The sequence below is a fragment of the Dendrobates tinctorius genome, unplaced genomic scaffold (assembly GCF_039654945.1).
Source record: "Dendrobates tinctorius isolate UK_male_01 unplaced genomic scaffold, ASM3965494v1 ptg000126l, whole genome shotgun sequence".
In the NCBI taxonomy this organism is placed as follows: Eukaryota; Metazoa; Chordata; class Amphibia; order Anura; family Dendrobatidae; genus Dendrobates; species Dendrobates tinctorius.
The window spans coordinates 8,411,904-8,428,228 of NW_027361794.1; the positions used below are offsets into that span (position 1 = coordinate 8,411,904).

A 16,325-nucleotide genomic window follows, 5' to 3' on the forward strand; every position below is an offset into this window, starting at 1 on the left:
AGGTGATGGAGGCTCCATTATTCTCTATGTGGAGTGCGGCTCTGCGGGTGGAGGTTGGTGATGGAGGCTCCATTATTCTCTATGTGGAGTGCGGCTCTGCGGGTGGAGGTCGGTGCCGGAGGCTCCATTATTCTCTATGTGGAGTGTGGCTCTGCGGGTGGAGGTCGGTGCCGGAGGCTCCATTATTCTCTATGTGGAGTGCGGCTCTGCGGGTGGAGGTAAGTGCTGGAGGCTCCATTATTCTCTATGTGGAGTGCGGCTCTGCGGGTGGAGGTAAGTGCTGGAGGCTCCATTATTCTCTATGTGGAGTGCGGCTCTGCGGGTGGAGGTAAGTGCTGGAGGCTCCATTATTCTCTATGTGGAGTGCGGCTCTGCGGGTGGAGGTCGGTGCTGGAGGCTCCATTATTCTCTATGTGGAGTGCGGCTCTGCGGGTGGAGGTCGGTGCTGGAGGCTGCATTATTCTCTATGTGGAGTGCGGCTCTGCGGGTGGAGGTCGGTGCTGGAGGCTCCATTATTCTCTATGTGGAGTGCGGCTCTGCGGGTGGAGGTCGGTGCTGGAGGCTCCATTATTCTCTATGTGGAGTGTGGCTCTGCGGGTGGAGGACAGTGCTGGAGGCTCCATTATTCTCTATGTGGAGTGCGGCTCTGCGGGTGGAGGTCGGTGCCGGAGGCCCCATTATTCTCTATGTGGAGTGCGGCTCTGCGGGTGGAGGTCGGTGCTGGAGGCTCCATTATTCTCTATGTGGAGTGCGGCTCTGCGGGTGGAGGTCGGTGCTGGAGGCTCCATTATTCTCTATGTGGAGTGCGGCTCTGCGGGTGGAGGTAAGTGCTGGAGGCTCCATTATTCTCTATGTGGAGTGCGGCTCTGCGGGTGGAGGTAAGTGCTGGAGGCTCCATTATTCTCTATGTGGAGTGTGGCTCTGCGGGTGGAGGTCGGTGCTGGAGGCTCCATTATTCTCTATGTGGAGTGTGGCTCTGCGGGTGGAGGACAGTGCTGGAGGCTCCATTATTCTCTATGTGGAGTGCGGCTCTGCGGGTGGAGGTCGGTGCCGGAGGCCCCATTATTCTCTATGTGGAGTGCGGCTCTGCGGGTGGAGGTCGGTGCTGGAGGCTCCATTATTCTCTATGTGGAGTGCGGCTCTGCGGGTGGAGGTCGGTGCTGGAGGCTCCATTATTCTCTATGTGGAGTGCGGCTCTGCGGGTGGAGGTCGGTGCTGGAGGCTCCATTATTCTCTATGTGGAGTGTGGCTCTGCGGGTGGAGGACAGTGCTGGAGGCTCCATTATTCTCTATGTGGAGTGCGGCTCTGCGGGTGGAGGACAGTGCTGGAGGCTCCATTATTCTCTATGTGGAGTGCGGCTCTGCGGGTGGAGGTCGGTGCTGGAGGCTCCATTATTCTCTATGTGGAGTGCGGCTCTGCGGGTGGAGGACAGTGCTGGAGGCTCCATTATTCTCTATGTGGAGTGTGGCTCTGTGGGTGGAGGTCGGTGCTGGAGGCTCCATTATTCTCTATGTGGAGTGCGGCTCTGCGGGTGGAGGTCGGTGCCGGAGGCTCCATTATTCTCTGTGGAGTGCGGCTCTGTGGGTGGAGGTCCGTGCCGGAGGCTCCATTATTCTCTATGTGGAGTGCGGCTCTGCGGGTGGAGGTCAGTGCCGGAGGCTCCATTATTCTCTATGTGGAGTGCGGCTCTGCGGGTGGAGGTCGGTGCCGGAGGCTCCATTATTCTCTATGTGGAGTGCGGCTCTGCGGGTGGAGGTCGGTGCCGGAGGCTCCATTATTCTCTATGTGGAGTGCGGCTCTGCGGGTGGAGGTCGGTGCCGGAGGTTTCATTATTCTCTATGTGGAGTGCGGCTCTGCGGGTGGAGGTCGGTGCTGGAGGCTCCATTATTCTCTATGTGGAGTGCGGCTCTGCGGGTGGAGGTCAGTGCTGGAGGCTCCATTATTCTCTATGTGGAGTGTGGCTCTGTGGGTGGAGGTCGGTGCTGGAGGCTCCATTATTCTCTATGTATAGTGTGGCTCTGCGGGTGGAGGTCGGTGCCGGAGGCTCCATTATTCTCTGTGGAGTGCGGCTCTGTGGGTGGAGGTCGGTGCTGGAGGCTCCATTATTCTCTATGTGGAGTGCGGCTCTGCGGGTGGAGGTCAGTGCCGGAGGCTCCATTATTCTCTATGTGGAGTGCGGCTCTGCGGGTGGAGGTCGGTGCTGGAGGCTCCATTATTCTCTATGTGGAGTGGGGCTCTGCGGGTGGAGGTCGGTGCTGGAGGCTCCATTATTCTCTATGTGGAGGTAGGTGCTGGAGGCTCCATTATTCTCTATGTGGAGTGCGGCTCTGCAGGTGGAGGTAGGTGCTGGAGGCTCCATTATTCTCTATGTGGAGGTCGGTGCTGGAGGCTCCATTATTCTCTATGTGGAGTGCGGCTCTGCGGGTGGAGGTCAGTGCCGGAGGCTCCATTATTCTCTATGTGGAGTGTGGCTCTGCGGGTGGAGGTCGGTGCCGGAGGCTCCATTATTCTCTATGTGGAGTGCGGCTCTGCGGGTGGAGGTCTGTGCTGGAGGCTCCATTATTCTCTATGTGGAGTGCGGCTCTGCGGGTGGAGGTCGGTGCTGGAGGCTCCATTATTCTCTATGTGGAGTGCGGCTCTGCGGGTGGAGGTCTGTGCTGGAGGCTCCATTATTCTCTATGTGGAGTGCGGCTCTGTGGGTGGAGGTCGGTGCTGGAGGCTCCATTATTCTCTATGTGGAGGTAGGTGCTGGAGGCTCCATTATTCTCTATGTGGAGTGCGGCTCTGCAGGTGGAGGTAGGTGCTGGAGGCTCCATTTTTCTCTATCTGGAGGTAGGTGCTGGAGGCTCCATTATTCTCTATGTGGAGTGTGGCTCTGCGGGTGGAGGTCGGTGCCGGAGGCTCCATTATTCTCTATGTGGAGTGCGGCTCTGCGGGTGGAGGTCGGTGCTGGAGGCTCCATTATTCTCTATGTGGAGGTAGGTGCTGGAGGCTCCATTATTCTCTATGTGGAGTGCGGCTCTGCAGGTGGAGGTAGGTGCTGGAGGCTCCATTATTCTCTATGTGGAGGTCGGTGCTGGAGGCTCCATTATTCTCTATATGTGGAGTGTGGCTCTACGGGTGGAGGTCGGTGCCAGAGGCGCCATTATTCTCTGTGTGGAGTGCGGGTGGAGGTCGGTGCTGGAGGCTCCATTATTCTCTATGTGGAGTGTGGCTCTGCGGGTGGAGGTAGGTGCTGGATGCTCCATTATTCTCTGTGGAGTGCGGCTCTGCAGGTGGAGGTAGGTGCTGGAGGCTCCATTATTCTCTATGTGGAGTGCGGCTCTGCTGGTGGAGGTCGGTACTGGAGGCTCCATTATTCTCTATGTGGAGTGGGGCTCTGCGGGTGGAGGTCGGTGCTGGAGGGTCCATTATTCTCTATGTGGAGGTAGGTGCTGGAGGCTCCATTATTCTCTATGTGGAGTGCGGCTCTGCAGGTGGAGGTAGGTGCTGGAGGCTCCATTTTTCTCTATCTGGAGGTAGGTGCTGGAGGCTCCATTATTCTCTATGTGGAGTGTGGCTCTGCGGGTGGAGGTCGGTGCCGGAGGCTCCATTATTCTCTATGTGGAGTGCGGCTCTGCGGGTGGAGGTCGGTGCTGGAGGCTCCATTATTCTCTATGTGGAGGTAGGTGCTGGAGGCTCCATTATTCTCTATGTGGAGTGTGGCTCTGCGGGTGGAGGTAGGTGCTGGATGCTCCATTATTCTCTGTGGAGTGCGGCTCTGCAGGTGGAGGTAGGTGCTGGAGGCTCCATTATTCTCTATGTGGAGTGCGGCTCTGCTGGTGGAGGTCGGTACTGGAGGCTCCATTATTCTCTATGTGGAGTGGGGCTCTGCGGGTGGAGGTCGGTGCTGGAGGGTCCATTATTCTCTATGTGGAGGTAGGTGCTGGAGGCTCCATTATTCTCTATGTGGAGTGCGGCTCTGCAGGTGGAGGTAGGTGCTGGAGGCTCCATTTTTCTCTATCTGGAGGTAGGTGCTGGAGGCTCCATTATTCTCTATGTGGAGTGTGGCTCTGCGGGTGGAGGTCGGTGCCGGAGGCTCCATTATTCTCTATGTGGAGTGCGGCTCTGCGGGTGGAGGTCGGTGCTGGAGGCTCCATTATTCTCTATGTGGAGGTAGGTGCTGGAGGCTCCATTATTCTCTATGTGGAGTGCGGCTCTGCAGGTGGAGGTAGGTGCTGGAGGCTCCATTATTCTCTATGTGGAGGTCGGTGCTGGAGGCTCCATTATTCTCTGTGTGGAGTGCGGGTGGAGGTCGGTGCTGGAGGCTCCATTATTCTCTATGTGGAGTGTGGCTCTACGGGTGGAGGTCGGTGCCAGAGGCGCCATTATTCTCTGTGTGGAGTGCGGGTGGAGGTCGGTGCTGGAGGCTCCATTATTCTCTATGTGGAGTGTGGCTCTGCGGGTGGAGGTAGGTGCTGGATGCTCCATTATTCTCTGTGGAGTGCGGCTCTGTAGGTGGAGGTAGGTGCTGGAGGCTCCATTACTCTCTATGTGGAGTGTGTCTCTGCGGGTGGAGGTTGGTGCTGAAGGCTCCATTACTCTCTATGTGGAGTGTGGCTCTGTGGGTGGAGGTCGGTGCCGGAGGCTCCATTATTCTCTGTGGAGTGCGGCTCTGTGGGTGGAGGTCGGTGCTGGAGGCTCCATTATTCTCTATGTGGAGTGTGGCTCTGTGGGTGGAGGTCGGTGCCGGAGGCTCCATTATTCTTTGTGCAGTGCGGCTCTGCGGGTGGAGGTCGGTGCCGGAGGCTCCATTATTCTCTATGTGGAGTGCGGCACTGCGGGTGGAGGTCGGTGCTGGAGGCTCCATTATTCTCTATGTGGAGTGCGGCTCTGCTGGTGGAGGTCGGTACTGGAGGCTCCATTATTCTCTATGTGGAGTGGGGCTCTGCGGGTGGAGGTCGGTGCTGGAGGCTCCATTATTCTCTATGTGGAGGTCGGTGCTGGAGGCTCCATTATTCTCTATGTGGAGTGCGGCTCTGCGGGTGGAGGTCGGTGCTGGAGGCTCCATTTTTCTCTATGTGGAGTGCGGCTCTGCAGGTGGAGGTAGGTGCTGGAGGCTCCATTATTCTCTATGTGGAGGTCGGTGCTGGAGGCTCCATTCTCTATTTGTGGAGTGTGGCTCTACGGGTGGAGGTCGGTGCCAGAGGCGCCATTATTCTCTGTGTGGAGTGCGGGTGGAGGTCGGTGCTGGAGGCTCCATTATTCTCTATGTGGAGTGTGGCTCTGCGGGTGGAGGTCGGTGCCGGAGGCTCCATTATTCTCTGTGGAGTGTGGCTCTGCGGGTGGAGGTAGGTGCTGGAGGCTCCATTACTCTCTATGTGGAGTGTGGCTCTGCGGGTGGAGGTCGGTGCTGGAGGCTCCATTATTCTCTATGTGGAGTGCGGCTCTGCAGGTGGAGGTAGGTGCTGGAGGCTCCATTACTCTCTATGTGGAGTGTGGCTCTGCGGGTGGAGGTCGGTGCTGGAGGCTCCATTATTCTCTATGTGGAGTGCGGCTCTGCAGGTGGAGGTAGGTGCTGGAGGCTTCATTATTCTCTATGTGGAGTGTGGCTCTGTGGGTGGAGGTCGGTGCCGGAGGCTCCATTATTCTCTGTGGAGTGCGCCTCTGTGGGTGGAGGTCTGTGACGGAGGCTCCATTATTCTCTATGTGGAGTGCGGGTGGAGGTCGGTGCTGGAGGCTCCATTATTCTCTATGTGGAGTGCGGCTCTGCGGGTGGAGGTCGGTGCTGGAGGCTCCATTTTTCTCTATGTGGAGTGCGGCTCTGCAGGTGGAGGTCGGTGCTGGAGGCTCCATTATTCTCTTTGTGGAGTGCGGCTCTGCGTGTGGAGGTCGGTGCTGGAGGCTCCGTTATTCTCTCTGTGGAGTGCGGGTGGAGGTCGGTGCTGGAGGCTCCATTCTCTATGTGGTGTGCGGCCCTGCTGTCATGATCCATGCTGGATCATGATAGATAAAAAGCACAGGTAACCTTTTTTTTCTAAGCTGTGCTTGGGTGGTTTTTGCCCCCGGTAGCCATTAGGATTATTGCACTGTGGTGTCGTTTGTTCTAAGTTTTCCCCCGATGGTGGTGAGCGTGATTGCACTCTATTTCTTTAGTTAAGTGCACATGTTTATAATGCAGGTGTGATTGCTGGCTCTGCTATAAAAGAGTCACAGGTGTTGCAATCAGCGTGGGTGATATTGTTCATTTCAACCATCCTTGGTGGAGGAAGGAGCTGGAGAACATTCCTTGCAGGACTGTCTTAGCCCTGGTGTGGAAGTAGTCAGAGGGGATTTCCTTGTAGCTTTGACAGAGCTTGGTGGCAGCGATTCAGGAGGAGAGCTGCATTCTGATGGTGGTCTCTGTTGCCAGGAGCAAGTGCAACAGAGTAAAGCTAAGTGGTGTTTCTCCGTTTGTGGTTTTCCTTTGTGTGTATTAGTACACTGGTGGGGCCAGTGCCTGCACCACCCAGCTCCCTAGCAAGGAATAGGTGTAGGGTGTGCTAGGGCAACAGGTATCCTGAGTGGCGCCCGGTGCGGAACCGGCATAGGGAACGTTAGGAGCGTTAGGGACACTGACTCAGTGGACTGCAGGAGGTCTCCACGTCCACTGTCCCTATCGCAGGGCCCACCATTGTAACTGTTTCCCTACCCCTTGTCTTGTTGTTTTAGTTACCGGCCTGCGAGCCGTGTCACACAGGACAATTTCACGTGCCGCGTCTTGTCGTTTCAGTTACCGGCCTGCTGGTCGCGTCACACAGGACGGGTCCACGTGACACCTGTGGGTGGAAGTAGGTGCTGGAGGCTCCATTATTCTCTTTGGAGTGCGGCTCTGTGGGTGGAGGTAGGTGCTGGAGGCCCATTATTCTCTGTGTGGAGTGCGGCTCTGTGGATGGAGGTCGGTGCTGGAGGCTCCATTATTCTCTATGTGGAGTGTGGGTGGAGGTCGGTGCTGGAGGCTCCATTATTCTCTATGTGGAATGCGGCTCTGTGGGTGGAGGTCGGTGCTGGAGGCTCCATTATTCTCTATGTGGAGTGCGGCTCTGCGGGTGGAGGTCGGTGCTGGAGGCTCCATTTTTCTCTATGTGGAGTGCGGCTCTGCAGGTGGAGGTCGGTGCTGGAGGCTCCATTATTCTCTTTGTGGAGTGCGGCTCTGCGTGTGGAGGTCGGTGCTGGAGGCTCCGTTATTCTCTCTGTGGAGTGCGGGTGGAGGTCGGTGCTGGAGGCTCCATTATTCTCTATGTTTGAGTGTGGCTCTGCTGGTGGAGGTCGGTGCTGGAGATTCCCCATTACTGGGCGTGGAAGGACATTAACCCCTTCAGCACTGAGGAGACTCTTTTGGGGTCCTTGTGTGGTGTGAACAGTGACGTAACAGCTGTGGACAAAGGGGTCAGGCTGAATACAGATACACTGTCGTCTATTGGAGCTTTCTGGTAAACAGCGTTTTTCGTTTCCCCTTATATATAGAGATTTTGGGGTCTCCGCCCTAGAACAAGCAGCGTAGAGTTCCCTATGTGACATGTGCCCACAGATTCTTGTGGCTCCTGTCAACGATTGACCTTGTGCTTTGTTTCTGGTCATAGTAAATACAAGTCGGATTGCAAATGCCTTTAATGGGGCATGTGCCACTTGGTAACGAGGGGGGGGACACGCGGGATGGAAACATTTCCCAATTAGTTTCCCATAAGAATAGTGGCCCCAATAACGTTGGGCTGAGACTTGGACACAAGACCTTGCGCCATTACACAATTTGTGGTGAAGGTTCCTCAGTAACATTATCGGAGCTCCTATCATTATAGTGAGCCCCTGTGCTGACATCCAGGAGACCCCAAATAATTCAGAAACTCCAATGGGGACATTTCGGGTCTTCACTCTCCATGACTGAAGCAGTGGATATGTACAGGTGCTTCTCACAAAATTAGAATATCATCAAAAAGTGAATTTAATTTCTTCAATACAGAAGGTGAAGCTCATACATTATACAGAGTCATTACAATCAGAGTGATCTATTTCAAGTGTTTATTTCTGTTAATGTTGATGATTATGGCTTACAGCCAATGAAAACCCAAAAGTCATTATCTCAGTAAATTAGAATACTTTATAACACCAGCTTGAAAAATGATTTTAAAATCTGAAATGTTGGCCTTCTGGAATGTATGTTCAGTAAATGCACTCAATACTTGGTCGGGGCTCCTTTTGCATCAATTACTGCATCAATGCAGCGTGGCATGGAGGCGAGCAGCCTGTGGCACTGCTGAGGTGTTATGGAAGCCCAGGTTGCTTTGACAGCAGCGTTCAGCTCGTCTGCATTGTTGGTTCTGGTGTCTTTCATCTTCCTCTTGACAATACCCTATAGATTCTCTATGGGGTTAATGTCAGGCGAGTATGCTGGCCAATCAAGCACAGTGATACTGTTGTTTTTAAGCAGGTATTGGTACTTTTGGCAGTGTGGACAGGTGCCAAGTCCTGCTGGCGAATTAAATTTCCATCTCCAAAAAGCTTGTCCACAGAGGGAAGCATGAAGAGCTCTAACATTTCCTGGTAGACGGCTGCACTGACTTTGGTCTTGTTAAAACACAGTGGACCTACACCAGCAGATGACATGGCTCCCCAAACCATCACTGATTGTGGAAACTTCACACTAGGCCTCCAGCAGCTTGGATTGTGGCGTCTCCACTCTTCCTCCAGACTCTTGGACCTTGATTTCCAAATGAAATGCAAAATTTACTTTAATCTGAAAACAACACCTTGGACCACAGAGCAACAGTCGAGTTCTTTTTCTCCTTGGCCCAGGTAAGACGCTTCTGGAGTTGTCTATTGGTCATGAGTGGCTTGACTCAAGGAATGCGACACTTGTAGCCCATGTCCGGGATACGTATGTGTGTGGTGGCTCTTGAAGCAATGAGTCCAGCAGCAGTCCACTCCTTGTGAATCTCCCCCAAATTTTTGAATGGCCTATTCTTAACAATCCTTTCAAGGCTGCGGTTATCCCAGTTGCTTGTGCACCTTTTTCTACCACACTTTTTCCTTCCACTCAGCTTTCCATTAATATGCTTGGATACAGCACTCTGAACAGCCAGCTTCTTTAGCAATGACCTTTTGTGGCTTACCCTCCTTGTGGAGTGTCAGTGACTGCCTTCTGGACATCTGTCAAGTCAGCAGTCTTCCCCATGATTGTGGAGCCTACTGAAACAGACTAAGGGACCTTTTTAAATGCTTGGGAAGCCTTTGCAGGTGTTTAATGTTAATTATTCTAATTTACTGAGATAATGACGTTTGGGTTTTCATTGGCTGTAAGACATAATCCTCAACATTACCAGAAATAATCACTTGAAACATCAATCTGTTTGTAATGACTCTATATATGAGTTTCACTTTTTTTATTGAAGAACTGAAATAAATTAAATTTTTGATATTCCAGTTTTGTGTGAAGCACCTGTAGGTGACATTACTAATATATGGGGGCACATAGGTGACATAACAAATACATTTTTTAGTTTTTTGTTTTTTTTTTCCTCTTGAGGTTGGAGGCCCAATTCCAGCTATTGCTGCGGGATCTGTGATTTCTATCTACTCCACTGTGTATAGGATAATAGAGTATAATAAAGTAGTTATGGATGTGATGTGACTAACATTGTGCAGTGACTCTGCTTTCCCTATAGTGATGGATATTTCTGTTTGTTAAAACTGTGATGATTTTTTTCACGTTAAACCTTTTTTAAACACCTCTGGTTAGTGCAATCATACAACATACAAGCCTCTGATGGCTCCGGTGATGCTCTGTACTACTGTAGTGCCGTGTATCATCACTGCCTGTCAGTGTAATACTAACGGCCCCATACACATGAGATAAGTGTTGGCTGAACGATCATTTGGCAGACGGCTATCTCTCCCGACTCCCCCATACACACAAATATTCCAGCTTTCCTGTGGTCTGTATGAGAGTCGCCTCCAGACCCCTCTAGTGGAGGATTATCTACCGGAAGAACAAACAGATTATCCTCTGAAACTCAGGATGCCAGATCCTTCTCTGCCCTGACATCATCTGTCGGGAGGTCCCCAAATACATTTTATGGTCGGCCAAACCCCCGAGATCAGTGCTTTCATTTATTTTTAATCTAATGCGTATGGGGGCATAAAAGGTATCTTATTGGATGCTGCCTCTGGCCAGGGCTAATAGACCTTCCAGGGCCAGACTGGGACAATAAAGCAGCCCTGCCACATAAAACCCAGCAGCCCACAACCTATAACACTCCTCACCCCGATCAGTGAATTTTACTTTACTTTGTCGTGCCCTTCACTCTCCTAAAAGGAGATATTTGAAGACCCACATGTGAATGGCGCCACAGTGCGTAGGATCGACCATAGCTGCATTTACATGGTGCTCTACAGAGCTCCGATTTTCAGGATCATGGGGGTCCCAGCAGTCGGATCTCCAGCAATTGGAAAGTTATCCCCTATCCAGAGGAGAGGTGATTATTTGGGATAATCCATTTAAACAAATTTCTTAATATTTTATTTTTATTTGACCATAATAATAAAAATACAAAACCAATATTGTCCCTCCCAAAGTCCAATGTCAACAGGAGAAGTGGTACTGTGCAGTGCATACAGGGCCGGCTCCAGGTTTTTGTGGGCCTCGGGTGACAGTCTCAATGGGCCTGTTTAACACGTACCACAATTCATAAGGCACAGATACAGCAAAGAAATATAGGTATACAATGCCAAAAGATTTCTCTTCTTACATTACATAACTGATATCTATTGTACTGTACATTCTACAATAGGTCAGAAGCCAGACAGTATTGTCCTCCATACAGTAATATGGGCACAACTTAGTGCTCCATACAGAATAATGATCCCCATAAATTGCTCCATAAACTGCAATGATATAATGCGCCATACAGTATTATGGCCCCATATATTGCTCCATTCATAATAATGAGCCCCATATAATGCTCCATACAGTATTATGGGTACCACATAGTGCTTCATACAGAATGAGCCCCATATAGTGCTCCATACAGTATTATGAGTCCCATATATTATTCCATTCATAATAAGCCCCATATAATGCTCCATACAGAATAACTAGCCCCGTATAATGCTCCATACAGAATAATGAGCTGCATATATTGCTCCATTCAGAAAAATGAGGCCATATAATGCTCAATACAGAATGAGCCTCATATAATGCTCCATACACTGTAATGAGCTCCATATAATGCTCCATACAGAATAATGAGCAGCCTAAAATGCTCCATACAGTATTATGAGTATGGCATAGTGCTCCATACAGTATACTGAGCCCCATATATTGCTTCATACAGAATAATGAGCCCCATATAATGCTCCATTCAGAATGAGCCCCATATAATGCTCCATTCAGAATGAGCCCCATATAATGCTCCATTCAGAATGAGCCCCATATAATGCTCCATTCAGAATGAGCCCCATATATTGCTCCATTCAGAATAATGAGCCCCATATATTGCTCCATTCAGAATAATGAGCCCCATATATTGCTCCATTCAGAATAATGAGCCCCATATATTGCTCCATTCAGAATAATGAGCCCCATATATTGCTCCATTCAGAATAATGAGCCCCATATATTGCTCCATTCAGAATAATGAGCCCCATATATTGCTCCATTCAGAATAATGAGCCCCATATATTGCTCCATTCAGAAAAATGAGGCCATATAATGCTCAATACAGAATGAGCCTCATAATGCTCCATACACTGTAATGAGCTCCATATAATGCTCCATACAGAATAATGAGCAGCCTAAAATGCTCCATACAGTATTATGAGTATGGCATAGTGCTCCATACAGTATACTGAGCCCCATATATTGCTTCATACAGAATAATGAGCCCCATATAATGCTCCATTCAGAATGAGCCCCATATAATGCTCCATTCAGAATGAGCCCCATATAATGCTCCATTCAGAATGAGCCCCATATAATGCTCCATTCAGAATGAGCCCCATATATTGCTCCATTCAGAATGAGCCCCATATATTGCTCCATTCAGAATGAGCCCCATATATTGCTCCATTCAGAATAATGAGCCCCATATATTGCTCCATTCAGAATAATGAGCCCCATATATTGCTCCATTCAGAATAATGAGCCCCATATATTGCTCCATTCAGAATAATGAGCCCCATATATTGCTCCATTCAGAATAATGAGCCCCATATATTGCTCCATACAGAATAATGAGCCCCATATATTGCTCCATACAGAATAATGAGCCCCATATATTGCTCCATACACTGTAATGAGCCCCATATAATGCTCCATTCAGAATGAGCCCCATATAATGCTCCATTCAGAATGAGCCCCATATAATGCTCCATTCAGAATGAGCCCCATATATTGCTCCATTCAGAATGAGCCCCATATATTGCTCCATTCAGAATAATGAGCCCCATATATTGCTCCATTCAGAATAATGAGCCCCATATATTGCTCCATACAGAATAATGAGCCCCATATATTGCTCCATACACTGTAATGAGCCCCATATATTGCTCCATACACTGTAATGAGCCCCATATAATGCTCCATTCAGAATGAGCCCCATATAATGCTCCATTCAGAATGAGCCCCATATATTGCTCCATTCAGAATGAGCCCCATATATTGCTCCATTCAGAATGAGCCCCATATATTGCTCCATTCAGAATGAGCCCCATATATTGCTCCATTCAGAATGAGCCCCATATATTGCTCCATTCAGAATAATGAGCCCCATATATTGCTCCATTCAGAATAATGAGCCCCATATATTGCTCCATTCAGAATAATGAGCCCCATATATTGCTCCATTCAGAATAATGAGCCCCATATATTGCTCCATTCAGAATAATGAGCCCCATATATTGCTCCATTCAGAATAATGAGCCCCATATATTGCTCCATACAGAATAATGAGCCCCATATATTGCTCCATACACTGTAATGAGCCCCATATAATGCTCCATACAGAATGATAAGCCACATATAATGATCCATACAGTATTATGGGTACCACATAGTTCTCTGTTGTGAGTTCATTCTCCCCTTCACCTTTGATGTCTGATGAACTCCCTCTGCTGGTGAAGAGAGGTAGTGAAATTGATTGGGATGGGAAGAACCTGTCATCTGAACAGGCGGAGTGTGATTGGACATCTGGAATTTCTGAGTGGATATAAGGCAGCCGACGCCCTGCAGGGCTGCTGGTGATCCTTTCTGCTCTGAGCTCTTGCATCCAGTTTAGTTCCTGTCTACTAAAAGCTAAGTTTTGCCCTGTTATTATTCCATGAGATTTTGTCTGGTTTCCTTAGTGTTTGTATTCAGCCAGTCCTGGTTGGGACTGGCTGAATTCCATTTTTGTCTCTGATCAGTTGATCTCTTTGCTCTGTTTTCAGAATATACCTGAGTGCTGATATAGTGATTTTGAAGTCTAGCGACTTCAGGGCCTTTTTCCCTATCAGACGGTTGGGACATTTTTGGTAGGGTTTTTTGCGGATTGCAGCCAGCATCTTTTCTGTCCTGTCCTATCTAGTTAGTTGGGCCCCGTCGTTTGCTCAGCCTGTCTTTCTGTCTGTTTGTGTTTTCATCTGTATTTCACCGACAATACATGTTGGGGGCTGTCTATTGCTTTGGGGTCTGCTATGGGGCAGTTTAGATTTCCCCTTTCCTTCTTTAGGCTTATGTAGTTCTCCGGCTGTGACGAGAGGGTCTAGGGCCCCCCACGGCTACTGTTAGTTGTGGTGTATAGATTCAGGGGTCTGCAATCCGATAGCTACCAACCTCTCCGGTTTTCTGAACTTAGCTTGTATTTTTGTTTTCTCCTCCTCCAGTGACTCATTCATAACAGTGCTCCATACAGTATAATGAGCCCCATATAGTGCTCCATTCATGATAATGAGCCCCATATAATGCTCCATACACTGTAATGAGCCCCATATAGTGCTCCATTTAGAAAAATGAGCCCACATATATTGCTCCATAGAGAATGAGCCCCATATATTGCTCCATACACTGTAATGAGCCCCATATAATGCTCCATACAGAATGATGAGCCACATATAATGCTCCATACAGTATTATGGGTACCACATAGTGTTCCATACAGTATTATGGCCCCATATATTGCTCCATTCATAATAATGAGCCCCATATAATGCTCCATACAGTATAATGGGTACCACATAGTGCTCCATACAGTATAATGAGCCCTGTTATGATTGGGTCACCGAGGAGGAGAGCAAGACCAAGCTAAGCCACAGAAAAGCAGAGAGGTTGGTAACTAAGCGGATTGCAGACCCCTGATACTATCCACACAACCAGCAGTAGCCGTGGAGCGTACCTACGATGATCCTAGATGCCTTGACACAGCCGGAGAGCTAAATAAGCCTAAAGCAAAAAAGGGGAAATCTAAACTGCCCCAGAGCAGACCCCAAAGGAATAGATAGCCCCCAAACATATATTGTTAGTGAGACAAGATGAAATCACAAATGCAGGTGGGAAAATAGACTGAGCAAACGATGGGGCCCACACTAACTAGACAGGACAGGAAAGGAAAGACACTGTCTGCAATCACGCAAAAAACCCCTGCAAAAAATGTCCAACACGTCTGAAGTCGCACGGCTTCGCCCACTATATCAGCACTCTGGTATATTCTGAAAGCAGAGCGAAAAGAGGCCAATCTAATAAGGGACAAAAACAAACTGGCACAAGCAGTAACATATGGATGGAGATTCAGCACAGCCCCAGCCGGATCTGGCTGACCACACAAAACTGAAATAGACAAAACCAGATCAAATGTGAACAATAGCAAAAGAACACTTAGTTTCCAGCTCAGTCCCTGCATGCTCAGCTAACACCTCAGGAGGCAGGAAAAAATCACGAGCAGGGATAGAGGGAGTCGGCTGTCTTAAATCCAGTCAGAAACCCCAGATCTCCAATCGTCCTCCTCATTATCAGGTGGCAAGCCTCTGTTAATCAGATCAGCTCCATTACCTCCAGTAACCACCAGAGGGAGCCCAGAAAGAGAAATCGCGACCCTTCTGTCAATATAACCAGCTCCACTACCTTCACTAGTAAACAGAGGTAGGCCAGAAAGCAAATTCACAACAGAGCCCCATATAGTGCTCCATACAGTATTATGGCCCCATATATTGCTCCATTCATAATAATGAGCCCCATTTAATGCTCCCTACACTGTAATGAGCCCCATATAATGCTCCAGACAGAATAATGAGCCCCATATATTGCTCCATTCAGAAAAATGAGCCCCATATAATGCTCCATACAGTATTATGGGTACCGCATAGTGCTCCATACAGTATACTGAGCCCCATATATTGCTTCATACAGCATTATGGGTGCCGTCCCCCTTGTTGCCACTGGTACTGACTAATGCGCGCACCTGTAAAACCGCCGCCGTGCCCGCAGATTTAAAGGGCCGGCAGCAGGAAAAGCAGGCTGGTGGCCACCGCATCAGCTGGCAAGCGGCCAATGGCCCACTACATAGCGGCCCAGCGGGAAAATGCCAGGTTATCCAGATTACCAATCCGGGCCTGAGACTTTCTTACATTGCAAGCCCAGACACCATCATTAAGCAGTGTTGTAACGTGGCACTACTGGTATGGTGCTCAAGTAGGGTCCCAAAACAAATGCTGTGATAAAGAAACTTGGTGCTCAACTTTTGAAGATATGAGGTAATTTTAATGCAGTCAAAAGTGTAGTACAGTATCCAGACATTTCGGTCAAACAATGACCTTCATCTATGTACTAACAATGGAAACAAAGAATGCAAACCAAATAAATAATGAAATCAAACATAATAAAATAAAACATAACAATAAAGAGCATAAGAAATAAAGTGTGATCTTGTAAGTCACACGGAGAGTGGTAATCCCTCAAAACATCTCAATAATAGAGTGATGGACATAGAATAATACTCCATATTTATATCTGGAGAACACATGTTATTCTGAAGAGGAAGCAGTATAGTAAAGAACCTACCCAACTGCTGTTTGGTGCGGTGTACTAATTAAGGGGAATGAGACACCGTGTCTTTGCATCCTGTTAAACAAATAAGGTGGTGTAAGTCAGCATTAAAGAAGTAGCGCTGGTGTCAGAGGTTCAGAACATACCGGTTTTAGTAGAGTGTAGCCTGGTGCTGGTATAACACGGTATGCGCTGCTTGTTGTAGATGCATGTGACAGTTACATCGGCGAGGGGCGGGGATAACCTCCATTTGGTAATTATCGCATAGGGAGGCTAAAACGGAAGTGAGGTAAT

At 49.2% G+C, this 16,325-nt stretch overlaps 1 protein-coding gene across 7 annotated transcripts in view; it reads left to right on the forward strand.

Annotated features, from left to right (window-relative positions):
• The first annotated feature begins 1,503 nt into the window (after positions 1 to 1,503).
• Positions 1,504 to 16,325, forward strand: part of LOC141047286 (uncharacterized) — a 527,896-nt gene continuing 513,074 nt past the window's right edge. For 2 of the 7 annotated variants that reach the window (XM_073542316.1, XM_073542317.1), the window contains exon 1: positions 2,555 to 2,651. In XM_073542316.1, coding sequence (XP_073398417.1) covers positions 2,625 to 2,651 — 27 coding nt within the window. In that variant the 5' untranslated portion in view covers positions 2,555 to 2,624. Of the gene's footprint in view, positions 1,592 to 2,550; positions 2,652 to 4,562; positions 4,668 to 6,757; positions 6,864 to 16,325 lie in introns of those variants that run through there. The other 5 variants (XM_073542331.1, XM_073542318.1, XM_073542332.1 and 2 more) reach the window with 5 other exon arrangements.